At 42.9% G+C, this 16,888-nt stretch overlaps 1 protein-coding gene across 9 annotated transcripts in view; it reads left to right on the forward strand.

Annotated features, from left to right (window-relative positions):
• The window catches only part of camsap2a (calmodulin regulated spectrin-associated protein family, member 2a), a 90,367-nt gene extending 74,757 nt beyond the window's left edge, over positions 1–15,610 (forward strand). For 4 of the 9 annotated variants that reach the window (XM_029706310.1, XM_029706312.1, XM_029706317.1 and 1 more), the window contains 8 exons: positions 109–2,281; positions 4,870–5,006; positions 5,448–5,665; positions 6,278–6,374; positions 6,729–6,794; positions 7,858–7,973; positions 10,050–10,168; positions 13,375–15,610. In XM_029706310.1, the coding sequence (XP_029562170.1) occupies positions 109–2,281; positions 4,870–5,006; positions 5,448–5,665; positions 6,278–6,374; positions 6,729–6,794; positions 7,858–7,973; positions 10,050–10,168; positions 13,375–13,680 (3,232 nt within the window). In that variant the 3' untranslated portion in view covers positions 13,681–15,610. The remainder of the gene's footprint in view (positions 1–108; positions 2,282–4,869; positions 5,007–5,447; positions 5,666–6,277; positions 6,375–6,728; positions 6,795–7,857; positions 7,974–10,049; positions 10,169–13,374) is intronic. The other 5 variants (XM_029706313.1, XM_029706318.1, XM_029706314.1 and 2 more) reach the window with 3 other exon arrangements.
• Positions 15,611–16,888: the final 1,278 nt, after the last annotated feature.

The following is a 16,888-nucleotide window of genomic DNA, read 5'->3' on the forward strand; positions in this document are numbered from 1 at the left end:
GACAAAATACAATTATTGTTTGGTACATGATTGTCATAACGTATTACTAACAAAAAAGTGCAATTCTAATAGCATTTGACTGATTGACTGACTGTTTGTTTTTGCCAGGTCTGGGCCTTACGGTGTATCCTTCGACATCCCTTTTGACAAAGAGGACACCGCCCAGACATCCACTCCCCCCGGTCATAGCATGACTCGCTCTGCCAGCACAGAGGGCTTCAAGGTTCAACAGATGCCCCGGGGCATGAAGAGGAACCTGTCCTTCCAGCCCATCAACGGGCAGGGAACGAGCATCGAGGAGGAGGGCCGCCTGGACAACCTGGCAGGGCCTGAACCCCCTGGAGGCCCACTGAGGTTCCCCAACGGGGGTTCAAACCTGGACAGGCACGGAAATGGCATCGCCACCCCCAGCATGGAGGAAGCCCTTCAGATAATCCACAACACCGGTAGGCAGGCCCCACAGCGCCCTCTGACAGAGGGCATCAAAAATGGGTTCTTCCTGCACAGTCCAAACCAGGGCAGAGGAGGTGGTGAAGTCGGCCTGGACTCTAATGCTCGACCGGAGAAGAGGGACCTGGACTCGTTGAGCACCACAGACACTACGGAGGTGGACACGGGAATCCACGTGAGGACCGAGGACATCGCCGAGACCCTGGACGAGGACTCATCGCTGAGGGAAGCTCTGAGCATGGAGCTGGACATGGACACGCCAAGCCCCTGCCCCAGCAGCTCCGGCTACGCCAAATCTCCCTCCACCAGCTCCGGCACCAAGATGACCAGCTTTGCCGAGCAGAAGTTCCGGAAGCTCAGTGTCCCCGAATCGGGGGGAAGAAGCAGCAGCAGCGGGGGCGGCAGCTCCCTCAAGACCACCCCTGAGGGCTCAGAACTGGGCCTCCCAATGTCCGTCTCCTGGGCACCCACTCCGGAACACAGCCCCGTGCATCAACAGATCGCGCCTCTCACCCAAGACACTCCAACTGGGCCAGCCCTGGCCCCTCCCCCTAGCGACCCGGCCCAGGCCATGGCGACGGAGATGGTGGAGCTGCGCATGCGCCTGGAGGAGAAGCGAAAAGCAATTGAGGCGCAGAAGAAGAAGGTGGAGGCCGCATTCACTCGCCACCGCCAGAGGATGGGCCGCTCCATCTTCCTGGACGTGGTCAAGAGGAAGGGTGACGGCGCCTCAGGGGTAGGAGGACAGGAGGAAGGGGGGAAGACGACAATGGAAGATGAGAGGAAAACAGGGAGGAGCAAAGCAGACACGCCCGACGGGGCTGAGCAGGGGCAGGGACCCTCTGGGGCCCGCTGGCTGAAATCCTCCTCCGGAGGAGGAGGAGGAGGAGGAGAAGAGGGAGGTCAAGGTCCCGCCGGAGGTCAAGGACCCGGTGAGGTGGATCTAGCTGAATACACACGCTCCATCGAGAAGCTGAACCACTCGCTGGGCTTCCTGCAGACAGAGATGCAGCGCCTGGCCCAACAACAGGAGGTCATCATGGCCATGAGAGAACAAAAGCAACAACAGGCCTGGGTCATCCCCCCTCCCCAGACCTCGCCACAGAAATACGCCCGCGCCTCCACCCGCTCCTCCGGCTCACCCTCCCCGGCTGACTCACCCCGCTCCGCCCACCGCTCGCCCACGAGCATCAAGAGGAAGTCGGCCTCCTTTCACTCACGGAACCCCCGCACGCCGCGCCCCAGCGAGCTCAAGCTGGCCCCCTATAACCGCTGCCTGACAGCACCCCAGTCTGTGGACAGCCTTCCCCGCCTGCGCCGGTTCTCCCCATTCCAGCCCATGGCCTTTGCCTACATGGGGGAGAAACCCCCCGGTCAAACCACAGAGACAGAGGACAAGGATAGGGACAGGGACACTGAACCCCTGCTATCCCCAGAGACAGAGGCAGGTAGTGCCTCTTCTCCCTCCTCCCCAGCCAAAGACAACCAGAAAAGACAAGAAGGGACCCGAGAGATTGCCAAGAAGGATGAAGCGGAGGAACATGAGGAGATGGAAGTAGAGGAGAAGAAGCAGGTGAAAATGGATGAGCTCAAACCCATAATAGTGTCGACTGTATCTGAAGTGCTGGCCCAGCCAGTGAAAGAGACCTTTACGGTCACCCCCACCGAGACCCCCCTTATCTCAGACCTCTTTGGCGGGGCAAGAAGCAACCTGATTGAGGTGCCTCTGTATGTGCTCAAGCCTCTTGAGGGAGAAGGCATGGAGGAGAGTGGAGATATGGAGGGGACCTATGGCGATGACGAGAAAATGTCCTGTGGCTTTTTCTTTAAGGTAGGAAGTTAAAGATACATGATAGAAGTTTATTTGCTAATAGTTGTGAGCTAATTTTGACACAATATTTCTGTCCATTTAAGAGAACCCTTTTGGCTCAAGAGTATCCCCAGAGGAAAACGTTCTGTACAGCCTCTAACACAATTTAAAGGTCCCGAACAATCATTCTGATTCCCATGTAAAATAGCCTTTGAATGACTAAAACATCACCCATAATATTTCTTCCCGATATATAAATGCTCAACATTTTAGAAAAAGTACTTGTTCTCTCATGTCAAACTACCAGGAAGTCTGAAAAGACAGTATCAGTGGGTGGGGAGCTATTAGGCTGAGTAGGCGGTGAGCTCACCTTGACTGATGGTTCTTTGAAAATACCTATACTACTGTTCAAAAGTTTGGGGTCACTTAGAAATGTCCTTGTTTTTGAAAGAAAAGCAAAAATGTTGTCCATTAAAATAACATCAAATTGATAAGAAATACAGGGTAGACATTGTTAATGTTGTAAATTATTATTGTAGCTGGAAACGGCAGATTTTTTTATGGAATATCTACATAGGCGTACAGAGGCCCATTATCAGCAACCATCACTCCTGTGATCCAATGGCACATTGTGTTAGCTAATCCAAGTTTATAATTTTAAAAGGCTAATTGATCATTAGAAAACCCTTTTGCAATTATATTAGCACAGCTGAGAACTGTTGTTCTGATTAATGAAGCAATAAAACTGGCCTTCTTTAGACTAGTTGAGTATCTGGAGCATCAGCATTTGTGGGTTCGATTACAGGCTCAAAATGGCCAGAAACAAAGAACTTTCTTCTGAAAATCGTCAGTCTATTCTTGTTCTGCGAAATGAAGGCTATTCCATGCGATAAATTGCCAAGAAACTGAAGATCTCGTACAACGCTGTGTACTACTCCCTTCACAGAACAGTGCAAACTGGCTCGAACCAGAATAGAAAGAGTGGGAGGCCCCTGTGCACAACTGAGCAAGAGGACAAGTACATTAGAGTGTCTAGTTTGAGAAACAGATGCCTCACAAGTCATCAACTGGCAGCTTCATTAAATAGTACCAGCAAAACACCAGTCTCAACATAAACAGCAACTCCGGGATGCTGGCCTTCTAGGCAGAGTTGCAAAGAAAAAGCCATATCTCAGACTGGCCAATAAAAATAAAAGATTAAGATGGGCAAAAGAACACAGACACTGGACAGAGGAACTCTGCCTAGAAGGCCAGCATCCCGGAGTTGCTGTTTATGTTGAGACTGGTGTTTTGCTGGTACTATTTAATGAAGCTGCCAGTTGAGGACTTGTGAGGCGTCTGTTTCTCAAACTAGACACTGTAATGTACTTGTCCTCTTGCTCAGTTGTGCACCGGGCCTCCCACTCCACTTTCTATTCTGGTTAGAGCCAGTTTGCGCTGTTCTGTAAAGGGAGTAGCACACAGCGTTGTACGAGATCTTCAGCTTCTTGGCAATTTCTCACATGTAGTAGCCTTCATTTCTCAGAACAACAAGTTGACAAGTTTCAGAAAAAAAGGTATTTGTTTCTGGCCATTTTGAGCCTGTGATCGAAGAAAAAAAGCTATTGTGATTATGTTGAATTATGTTTGGGAAATAAAAATATACATGGTAGTGGTAATATTTCATTCAGTACAGACATTTTAAGGCGGCTTAACCCAGGGTAAGTTGTTCCAAGAGACATCTTTTTTGACTGTTCGGGACCTTTTTATGTTTGGGAATAATCACCAAAACAATAGCTGTTACATTAGTGTGTTGTTTTAGTCATTTCATTAGTGTGTAAATGGCAGATTCTGGATATTTGGCTGCCAACAATGACTATTGTCTTATGTAATTGAAAAAGCCTGTGCCCCAGTTCTACGACAAAGCAAATTTGCTTTGGTTCTGTTGGCGGCCATCTTTGTTTTTTGGAAGAAATACTCTGTTTATAATATGAGATGATGAATGATTTTTTAATTAGGTCAAGCCGGGGACAACTTGGTCTTTCCTGTTGTGGGGAGGGTATCTAGCTAGCTACCGTTGTCTGTGCCTTTATCTAGGTCAGGAAACTGGAGCTTGTGAATTATTCAAATGCAGCTGCTGAGAAGTGGGTTCGTAGAGATGTTGAGCTAGTTGTAGGATAGTTGTGATGAGGTTCACATGCAATTTTCAGCATTCAGATCAAATGATCAGATTTTGCACATGGTTTAGGATCTTGTGTGCCATAGTAAGAAATAGTCATCAGTAGAGGGGTATTGCTATTAGAGAGAGCATCACTCCCAGTTTAGTTGTAATTACTTAGGAAATACACCCAGCAAGGGGCCGCTGCCTAGGGTGGCCTACTCTTAGACTAAAAAGCATGTTCAATTAATAGTCTCCATTGAAAGTGCTAGCATGTTCAGCGAAAAGTCTACACTAAAACTGCTTTCAACTCCTGAGTGGTAGGTATAATCTTGGTCTGTGCAGCTGCCCCTTTAAATGTACCAGAAGAAATAGCATCTCACATTAACCAGGGAAGTCCTGAGGGTTCCTGTAACTGTACATCACTGGTTATGAAATGAATCACTGACTGTTTATGTGTACCTGTCCCCAGGACGACGGTAAGGGGGAGAACAACATGGCTCAGAAGAGGGCTGCTCTCGTGGAGAAGAGGTTGAGGAGGGAGAAGGAGACGCAGCAGAAGAAGCTGCAGCAGGAGGCAGAGCTAGAGCAGAAGAAGGAGGAGGCACGGTCTGTATTCCCTTCCACTACAATCATGCACAAGCATGCACATACTCACACCCACATACAGACACTCCCACTTGAGCACAGACACTCCCCTCACACATAGTATCATGTTGTTTGACGTTAGTCAATCAAATTGTATTTGTCAAAGTACATCAATCAATCAATCAAATGTATTTATAAAGCCCTTCTTACATCAGCTGATGTCACAAAGTGCTGTACAGAAACCCAGCCTAAAACCCCAAACAGCAAGCAATGCAGGTGTAGAAGCATGAAATGCTAATGCAATTGATCAAAGTACATTACTACTGATTGTCTGGTAATGTGCATCAATCAATATTCAAATACTTTGATCAATTGCATACCATTGTCTATGTATGCTTGTGTCCCGGTCATAGTTGTACATGTTCTTGATTCTTGGTCACCATCTACTATGTGTCCTTTCAGAGTGAAAGCAGAGGAGGAGAACTTGAGGAAGGAGGAGGAGAAAGCCCGCCGGGAGTTCATCAAGCAGGAGTACATGAGGAGGAAGCAGCTCAAGCTCATGGAGGACATGGACACAGTGATGAAGCCGCGGCTGGCCGGCTCCAAACAGAGGAGAGCCCGGCCCAAGTCCATCCACCGGGACAGCATGGACTCCCCCAGAACCCCGGCCAGGGCGGCAGGTAACCACGGAGACAGCCTCTCTTAGGGGTCACCGTCGGTGTCGTGTGGTGTGGCGTGTCTGCCCAAGTGCCGCCCATCTGGCGCCACAGCTAGCTTTGTGCCATCTGCGATTAAACACGGTTTCTCTGCAGCTCAGCATGGGTTCTTATGGTAGACTAGAGAGTGTACTAGTTCTGGTTGAGATTTGCATGCCAACTAGTACTATTAAGAAATTGCTTCATTATGAAAGCAACTAAATTTCAATTCAATAGTTAACCCTGCTTGATTTCTTAACTGCTTTGCCAAACCAATTCAACCAATTTGATCTTGTAATCTAATGTGTAGCTTGAATCAATCTCTGATAATCTGCAAGGACATCTCATTATGCTATGTGGGACTCTGTATGATTTCCATGGCATCCATCGTCATTCTTTGACTACGAAAGTGAACTCAAAATCAAAATCCTGCCAAATTTAAGGAGCCATACAGAGATGTGTGTGTGTGTTTGCAACCATCAAATGATGCTGCAGATAGCTGTGACAAGGTGGGCACAAAATACTGTGGACGGACTGTGTTGTGATCGTGGTGTAACGGTGTTGTCCCATCTTGTGCAAAACATGTTTCACATCCAGGTTCACGACCTCGTGTTTTTTCAGTCTCCAGCTTGTCTCTGGCCTCGCTCAACCTGGGAGACAGCGACAGTGTGCACTCTGAGAAGAGAACACCAAGGTGAGATTCCTTTCTATAAACAGTATATGAAACACATTTCTGCATATGCCTAGTTGAATTTCCTCTTAGCATTTATTCTACTTTAAGGGGTGAATCCTAACTTTGACTTAAGTTTCATTTTCACTTAGTCATGCGTTGATGTCAATTGGACAAGTGAAAATTATACCTAAGTTAAAGTTAGAAAAATGTCCCAAAATGTTTATTCATACTCTGTTTCATTGAACTTGAGTATCACTTCTGACCTGCTTTTTAACCCTCTCTCTAGCCAACGGCTTTTAACCTAACGTTTCTGTATTCTCTACACTCTTTTTTCCTACCTACTCTCTTTGACCACTAATGTTTTGGAACTGTCAGAAGTGCTAGCTTACATTCTGGCAGCCTGTGCTTCTTTCTGAGCTCTCCTAAACTGAGAAGGAGAAGGTTAGTTCCTGTGTAGTAGTTTAACCCTGAATCCACCTCACTGTGCCAGCTTCTGTAGCATAAGAATGTGAGTCCTTGTGGGAAGTCTTAAGACACTGGGCCAATACCAAGTCAAGGGTCCTGTTCATTAGGACACGCAAAGGAAAACCTTTTGTAACAGAAAACTAAAATATGTGTTTCTTATTGGACAAGTCCAGGTAGTCCCTCCTGTTTTAGTCCATTTTTGTCCATTTGGTGTCTAATGAACACGACCCATGTGATGCTTCATGGTCCCACCAACATCCTTCAATGTGACAGAGATCTCACCATCAACCCCTGCGTAAATGCATTTTTCCGCAATGCACTACACAGAACAATAAACAGCATTGTTCTGTTTTCCCTATGTCACATTGTCACTGCCTATATTCCTACTGCTTCTTAACCTCTTCCCTATGCTAAGTGTATCTAGATAAGATGCTTCGTGATATAGGCGCTTGTAGTATCTCCCTCAAGAACACTTGATTGCATCACATTGCTTCACTGCTGCCCATGCTTGTATGAGAGTAAAGATATAGCCTTTTCACGCTATTGTTCCGACCCGAACCAAACTGTGCTGGCTCAGACATTTTGTTTACACATTGTCCTTTTCAGTATGGTTGCAGCAACTATGGCGGATGGGTAATCAGGCCAGCTCAGTACAGCTTGGTTTGGTTCAGTTGATTGAAAAGCCCTTTAGAGAGCTTGAACTTAAGGTTTTGATAAGCAAAGAACCGTAGTAGCCAAAGCCAATCCCTGTTAGCGATGTTCAAATTACTTGGGTATACACTGTTTGTACTGTGCACACAAATAGCTTGTTTAGTTTTTCCATGGCAAGCGAGAAGTCCTTACATCATTCTATATCTGGTAACAAAGCTGCGGAGAGAGGTGACCTAAGTGCTTGTGTTGGTGTCTCTGTGTGTCTCTCTCTGTCTGTGTGTGTGTGTGTGTGTGTGTGTGTGTGTGTGTGTGTGTGTGTGTGTGTGTGTGTGTGTGTGTGTGTGTGTGTGTGTGTGTGTGTGTGTGTGTGTGTGTGTGTGTGTGTCAGGCCTGATTCTGCAGATGGTTTTCTGTCCCCTTGTCGATCTGGGAGCCGGAATGGGGAGGACGATTGGGAGAACGGTTCCACCACCTCGTCTGTTAAATCTAACACAGAGTACACCGGTGGGTGATCAACTCATTACACACACCAGTGGCACATTATTGGATCATTTGTATTAGCTGTATTATAATTCTTCATGATTGGCTTTGCTAACTGAGTGTACTTCATGCTTTTAAGATATCTGATTTAGGTCCTATTCATTAATCTAGTGATATTGAAATGTGTTTTGTTGTCACCGCAACCAAATAGCAACATTTGAAGGAGATGTATCTTCTGCTTGCATAGTTCCATCTGTGCCACAGACTTACTCTGGCTTTAATTCCAGTTTGTCTACATTTAGTCCAATTCTTTGTTGATATTTGGTTACGTTCAGAGGCATCATGCCCGTAAGGGGGTGAAAGGGCATGTTCCCCCTCAGATTTGTGATTTTTTTTAAGCATAATATTATGGCTCTAGATTGCAAGGAAAAGTTGTTTCAGGTTTTTGAAAACTTCTAAATTCTCCAACATCAGCCCACCTCCGGACCACCCCCCATCCATCCACACGTACTTCATGTTGCCTCTAAAATAATGGGTGCATAATGCTCTTGGTTGCATTGACAACCAAACACAATTCAATATCTCTTTTGAAAGAGAATGAATAGTAAAAGGAAAGCGTCAAAATGATTGACACCCCTAAAGATTCTTATAAATAAGTTAGTCAAAAGTTTAGTATTTTGTCCCATATTCCTATCACACAATGACTACATCGAGCTTTTGACTCTCCAAACTTGTTGGATGCATTTGCAATTAGTTTTGGTTGTGTTACAGATTATTTTGTGCCCATTAGTATGCTATTCAGTATGGTAAATCATGTATTGTGTCATTTTAGAGTCACCTTTATTGTAAGTAAGATTAGAATATGTTTCTAAACACTTCTACATTAATGTGGATGCTACCATGATTACGGATAATCCTGAATGAATTGTGAATAATGTCAAAGATCATACCCCTAAGATCTCCCGTTACAGTATTTGTAATGGTTCGCATTTCTTGGAGGTATGATCTTTGACCGTCTTTGATTTTATGAACAAGTAACGGCCAGCTGGTCAGGTTAGCATAGGGATAAATGTGCCAGGTTATCTAATGGGAAAAGCTAACACGTAGTGTTTTATCACATGCAATTACGTCGACGATTTTAAATCGGCTGAAGCGCATTTTAAACTTAAACCTTTTCTGATGTTCGCAAGTATAGACCCCCTGAAATTGCCCTGCCATTACCTGGTTGCTAAAATTCTATAATGTTCGCCTAATTTCAGTTTATGTTTGGAAAAACAGGCAGTGTAGAGAATCATTGTACCATCTAAACCGATGTGAAATATATTTTCAATAAGCAAACATATTGTATTGTCAGCTGTTTGAAACTGGTGTGCTAAACCAAAAGTAAAACGATGTAATGCTAAACTTAAAAAAGCATTATGCAGAAATTGGTCTGCCATTTCCTGGTTGCTAAAATTCTAATAGTTCCTCTAATTTCAGTTTGTGACAAAACAAGCAAATATAGTTTGTAGACCAAACCAAAAATGTTGTATTTTCAGCTGTTTGAAGCTGGTGTACAAAACTGAAAGTAAGAACGGAAATCATAGAACTACCGCACATTGAACAGATCTACCGCTTCTTAGACTTGCTTTCAATGAGACTGGCAGATCTATAACTCACATTTCTATATGAATTTGGTCGGTCTCCCAAAAATGGTACATATTGCTGCTTTATGGTGGGGGAAGAGTTGTTTTAGTTCAGGCTGTTGCAATTTGCCTAGTTTCCACCAGGGGGCTGCATTTTACAAAGAGACCTTTTCAAAGTTGGAAATACCACTAACAGCTTCAGTTGATGTTTTTGTCACTGCACATTGGTTGGGTAACATGTTGAATCTAATGCCATGATTTGGTCAGCATTAATTATTATGTTTTTGACTTGAGACAAACAAAACAGAGGAGCGAGATGATGATAGCGTAGAGGGCCCTTGGTCTTAAGATTCCATGATGAGTAATGTTAAGATAACGCCTGTAAATTATTTATTGACAAACTGCTGGGACAAGTCAGAGGCCCCAGATAGAATGGTTGCTATGACGACTGATAATCTTCCCCTTGTGTGCACAGGACCCAAATTGTACAAGGAGCCAAGTGCCAAGTCGAACAAGCATATCATCCAGAACGCACTGGCCCACTGCTGCATGGCAGGCAAGGTCAACGAAGGCCAGAAGAACAAGATTCTAGAGGTAATGTGTTCTCTACAATCTAGTCATTCTATTTCTACGGTGTTGGTAGCTCTTCAATACAATGAAATAACATCTCAGATGAATAATTTCTTAACATTATATTCATTTGATTATGGTGATGTTTACTAGGAATGTGTTTACGTTTTATTTTTTAGGGTGTAGATCAGCTTTAATATAGCTGATAGATTGTAGCTTCCATTAATGTAATTGTCTGCATCATTTCCAATCCCCCATATATTTTTTTGTAAATATATTTATATACAGTACCAGCAGTGGTGGAAAAAGTACCCAATTGCCATACTTGAGTAAAAGTAAAGATACCTTAATAGAAAATCACTCAAGTAAAAGTGAAAGTCACCCAGTAAAATACTACTTGAGTAAAAGTCTAAAAGGATTTCATTTTAAATATACTTAAGGATCAAAAGTAAATGTACATTTAAAAATATACTTAAGTATCAAAAGTAAAAGTATAAATCATTTAAAAATCCTTATATTAGGCAAACCAGACGGCACCATTTTCTTGATTTTTTTATTTTATGGATAGTCATGGGCAGTAGGGATGACCAGGGATGTTCTCTTGATAAGTGCATGAATTGGATCAATTTCCAGTCCTGTTAAGCATTCAAAATGTAACGAGTACTTTTGGGTGTCAGGTGAAATGTATGGAGTAAAAACGACATTATTTTCTTTAGGAATGTAGTGGAGTAAAAGTAAAATATAAATAGTAAAGTAAAGTACAGATACCCCAAAAAATCACTTTACACCACTGAGTACCAGTCAAAGGTTTGGACACACCTACTCATTCAAGGGGTTTTCTTTATTTTTACTATTTTCTACATTATAGAATAATAGTGGACATCAAAACTATTTTATAACACATATGGTATCATAAAACCATAAAAGTGTTAAACAAATCAAAATATATTTTATATATAGATTCTTCAAAGTAGCCACACCTTTCCTTGATGAGAGCTTTGCACACTCTTGGTATTCTCTCAACCAGTTTCACCTGGAATGCATTTCCAACAGTCTGCAAGGAGTTCCCACATATGCTGAGCACTTGTTGGATTTTCCTTCACTCTGTGGTCCAACTCATCCCATTTGGGTTGAGGTCGGGTGATTGTGGAGGCCAGGTCATTTGATGCAGCACTCCATCACTCTCCTTCTTGGTCAAATAGCCCTTACACAGCCTGGAGGTGTGTTGGGTCATTGTCCTGTTGAAAAACAAATGATAATCCCACTAAGCGCAAACCAGATGGGATGGCGTTCTGCTGCAAAATGCTGTGGTAGCCATGCTAGTTAAGTGTGCCTTGAATTCTAAATAAATCCCGTTCAGTGTCACCAGCAAAGCACCCCCACACCATCACACCTCCTCCATGCTTCACGGTGGGAACCACACACGCGGAGATAATCAGTTCACCTACTCTGCGTCTCACTAAGACACGGCAGTTAGAACCAAAAATCTCATATTTGGACAGATTTCCACCGGTCTATTGTCCATTGCTCGTGTTTCTTGGCGCATGCAAGTCACTTCCTTTTATTGGTGTCCTTTAGTAGTGGTTTCTTTGCAGAAATTCGACCATGAAGGCCTGATTGACGCAGTCTCCTCTGAACAGTTGATTTTGAGATGTGTCTGATACTTGAACTCTGTGAAGCATTTATTTTGGCTGCAATTTTTGAGGTTGGTAACTCTAATGAGCGTATCCTTTACAGCAGAGGTAACTCTGGGTCTTCCTTTCCTGTGGCGGTCCTCATGAGAGCCAGTTTCATCATAGTGCTTGATGGTTTTTGCAACTGCGCTTGAAGAATCTTTCAAAGTTCTTGAAATGTTCTGGATTGACTGACCTTCATGTCTTAAAGTAATGATGGACTGTCATTTCTCTTTGCTTATTTGAGCTGTTCTTGCCACAAATTAACTTTTAACAAGGCACACCTGTTAATTGAAATGCATTCCAGGTGACTACCTCATGAAGCTGGTTGAGAGAATGCCAAGAGTTTGCAAAGCTGTCATCAAGGCAAAGGGTGTCTACTTTGAAGAATCTCAAATATAAAATATATTTTGATTTGTTTAACACTTTTTTGGTTACTACATGATTCCATATGTGTTATTTCATAGTTTTGATGTCTTCACTATTATTCTACAATGTAGAAAATAGTAAAAAAATAAAGAAAAACCCTGGAATGAGTAGGTGTGTCCAAACTTTTGACCGGTACTGTATATTAAAAATCCTACTTATCTTAATTTCCATAATGAATTAATAATTAACAAATAATATAGGCAGTTCATGCAAAGGATTGTTACCTGTAACCAGGATGGCCATTACAAAAATTTCATTTTTGGGAATCAAATGTTATTTTAGCAAACAATTATTGTGATTCATCCTATATTGTCCCAAACATCTTTACACCCTAGCAACAGTTGTGGGATACATACTGCACACACACACACACACACACACACACACACACACACACACACACACACACACACACACACACACACACACACACACACACACACACACACACACACACACACACACACACACACACACACACAACCCCTTTCCCCCACAAACAACAGTTGTTCCATCCCAGAGCCTTACTCAAGAAAGGACTTGATTTACGAATACTATACAGTTGCAGCTGTTTGAGAATGCATGCAAAATGTAGCAAAAATGGGGAGATTTGATTAACCATTGTCAAGTCCTAGGTGATGGAGATCAGATACACCCCCTTCCCCTGAAACACACACACGCTGGTGACCATTTTCCCAAGCATCTCTGTGCAGTTGACCTTTGATTATTTTGTGCCACCAGGGCCACAATAATATGCCTCCTCTCTGAATGTCCGAGTGTGACCTCCCTCCCCATGGGTTACTGCAGCTAGTGTTGCCAGCACTGCCACAATACTAGGAATATGTTCATAGTGGATCTAATTTTTATGCAAGAGCTGGTCACCATGCTATTATCATTACATTTTTTACAATTTAGCAGATGCTCTTATCCAGAGCAACTTACAGGAGCAATTAGGGTTTAGTGCTTTGCTCAACTGCACATGGACAAGATTTTTCACCTAATTGGCTTGGGGATTTCAACCAGCGACCTTTCGTTTACTAGAACAACCCTCTTAACCGCTAGACATGTCTGTTGTCTTCTACTATGCTGTATGAGGACAATGATAATTTCTTTGCTCCCTTTTTGCAGGAAATGGAGAAATCCGAGGCCAACAACTTCCTGGTGTTGTTCCGGGATGGGGGTTGCCAATTCCGTTCTCTGTACACGTACTGCCCTGAGACGGACGAGGCCACCAAGCTGACCGGTATTGGGCCCAATCGCATCACCCGCAAGATGATCGAGGGTCTCTACAAGTACAATTCAGACAGGAAGCAGTTCAGCCAGATCCCCGCCAAGACCATGTCTGCGAGCGTGGACGCCATCACGATCCACGGCCACCTGTGGCAAACCAAGAAACCAGCCACCCCGAAGAAAGTGGTACCTGCCAAGCCCTAATAGAACTTGCCGTACACTCCCAGCCACCCCCACCATTTCCCTTCAAATGGAACAGTCCACATTCAATTTGCACTTCACTGTACATATCCATGAGGATTCAGCACCTGCAATTCCAGTTAGATGAATGCATACTTCTGTTTTTGTTGTTTTGTTATCTTTTCATTCCTGTTAATTTTCCTTTAAAATTCCAAACTGGACATGGGGACTCAGTTAAAGATATGCACAACTGGAATGTAAAACACTATTTAGTTAAGAGTTGTAAATGGATATCACTGATGTGTTTAGTACAAGAGATTGTCTGATTTTAGTCATTTTATTACAGCAAGTGTGTGTATGTGGTTTTGTATATGCCAAAAGAGAGACAAAAAAGAAAAGACATGAATGCCATATGTTTTATTTGGCACACTGAAGCACTGAATGTTACTCATCTGTATAGACAGAATTTTGCTTACCTGTTAACATGTGTGGCCTTACGCTTGTTTTGTTTTTGTATGTCAGTGCAATCAGCTCAGAGACTTTTGTATGCTGTATGCTGAGGTGACAATGCTTTTTCCATGTTTTAGGTTCAAATGCAAGCTGATAAGTCTGCATAAGCTATACACAACATTGAGGGCCAAAAAATAAGAGCAGAATACCAACAAGCATACAGCTAGTGTTAGCCACCCAATACATTGCACGACTAGGCCAAGTGTTTTTTTTCCCAGCTTATCCCGCCTTTTGGAAAATGTGTTTTAAAGAAAGCATCTTAAACCACACTGTACTTTCTTAATGCTGTGTGTTCACAGCAGGTTTGTGAACTAAAAATAAACATGCGTTTACATTACCTCCTTTCAATTGTCACAAAATGGACCAGATTTGGTAAAATGTCTGTTACGTCTGTCTGTAATGATTTAGGCCATTTGAAAATGCTAAGTTTAACTATGGATATAAACCCATGATATAGAACAATTTAATGTTATTAAGGATTGTGATTTAGATTTTGGACTATGAAAATGGACTACAGCCCTAGTTAGGTACCATTATATTTATTATACCATAAACAGTAATTATTGTTGATTCTGTTTTAGTTCAGTCTAAAATGTTTTCAGAATTGTATCATTTTTTAAATTCTCAATGTCAAATTCCTTGTCATAAGTTTGTTTATAGGATACTGCTTGACAGTGAGATTAACACACAGCTTGTGTATTCTTTTATTATTCAGTTATAGAAAAATACAGATGTATTTAATTTGCATTTAAGTATTTCAAGACAATTATGTATCACATGTTGTGGTAGATGCCACACTCATTTGGTAAGATAAAGTACTTTGGTATGAGTACATTTTTAGAGACCCCACATCTACTGCACACATGGAGACCAGACTGATGTTCTGTAAGGCAAAGATTTCCCCCCCCCCCCCTCTAATAGCTGACTGAAGGCAGAATGTGGCAAAGTTTGTCACTCCAATACGGGTAGAGGCTTCTTACTGTCTCCCACCAGCGTCAACACTTTCCTTTTGTCTATTAAAAGTAGCCTCGTCGAGCAACAACTTGTGTAGGTTGGGGATTAAGGGATGACGATATCACAAACATACAGTACTCCCCACACCCTATACGGTTAAAACATTGGTGTTTGGTTTTCATTGGGGTATATTTATAGAATTACCAAAAGAGAATTTATGTGTCTCTGGAATTTTGTAGAAAATGATATTGCTATGGGACTACTGTTACAGTCGTCTTATTAGGCCGTTTAAGGCCAAGATTAATGGCTATTTATTTATAAATGAGTGGACATTGTACAGTGTTGCCGTAAATTAGTCTGTCCATCCTCCTGATGAAGCATTGCTTCCATTTTGTTTATCAGACCGTGTGGTGTCATTCAACATATTGCTGAACATTGTAGGTTTGTTTTGTTTCTCTTTTGCATTGAATAAAATGAAGCATGGCCTCAAGTGTGTTGTGTGTCTCAATTGTCATATCAATTGTTTCCCTAGATAATCAGTCGACAGAAACCACGGTCAGTGATTATCTCCTGCTACCTCAGTATTGATGAGGATTGTATTCATTATATGATTATGATTTGTGAAAAAAGGTCAGAAATAATTATATTTTGCTTGCTATGGCGATATACTGCAATAACTAATATCAACCCTTCTTTTACCTAGGGCCTTTAGAAATGATCTGTGCACTGTCTATACCTTTGGGGTTGATTCTGATTTAGGAAATTAGGCCTTTCTTACGCACATCTTTCCAACGCACAGCGAGTAGCAGCAGTGTATCAAAGGGGGGGGGGGGATTTTTCAGCAGTTTTATGGCTTGGGGGTAGAAGCTGTTGAGGTGCCTTTTGGTCCTAGACTTGTATGCATCACTGTGTGTAGTAAAGGTTGTCTAGAATTATTTTTTCTCTGGTTGCACATGTGACATGCTGGTAAACATTTGGTAAAACTGATTGCCTGCATTAAAGTCCCCGGCCACTAGGAGTGCCACTTCTGGTGAGCATTTTCTTCTTTGCTTATAGCCTTATAGAGTTGGTTGAGAGCGGTCTTAGTGCCAGCTTCGTTCTGTGGTGGTAAATAGACAGCTACGAATAATATAGATGAGAACTCTCTAGATAGTGTGGTCTACAACTTATCATAAGGTACTCTACCACAGGCGAGCAATACCTCGAGACTTCTTTAATGTTAGACATCACGCACCAGCTGTTACTGACAAATAGACACATACCCCCACCCCTCATCTTACCAGAGGTAGCGTCTCTGTTCTGCCGGTGCATGGAAAATCCCGCTAGCTCTATATTGGGGGGGGGGTCAATGTAAATTGCCCGGTGGCAATTTAATGAATTTTTCAGCAGTTTTATGGCTTGGGGGTAGAAGCTGTTGAGGTGCCTTTTGGTCCTAGACTTGTATGCATCACTGTGTGTGGAGTAAAGGTTGTCTAGAATTAATTTTTCTCTGGTTGCACATGTGACATGCTGGTAAACATTTGGTAAAATTGATTGTTTGCCTGCATTAAAGTCCCCGGCCACTAGGAGTGCCACTTCTGGTGAGCATTTTCTTCTTTGCTTATGGCCTTATAGAGTTGGTTGAGAGCGGTCTTAGTGCCAGCTTCGTTCTGTGATGGTAAATAGACAGCTACGAATAATATAGATGAGAACTCTCTAGATAGTGTGGTCTACAACTTATCATAAGGTACTCTACCACAGGCGAGCAATACCTCGAGACTTCTTTAAT

This window comes from Salmo trutta, chromosome 22 (assembly GCF_901001165.1).
Source record: "Salmo trutta chromosome 22, fSalTru1.1, whole genome shotgun sequence".
Taxonomy (NCBI): domain Eukaryota; kingdom Metazoa; phylum Chordata; class Actinopteri; order Salmoniformes; family Salmonidae; genus Salmo; species Salmo trutta.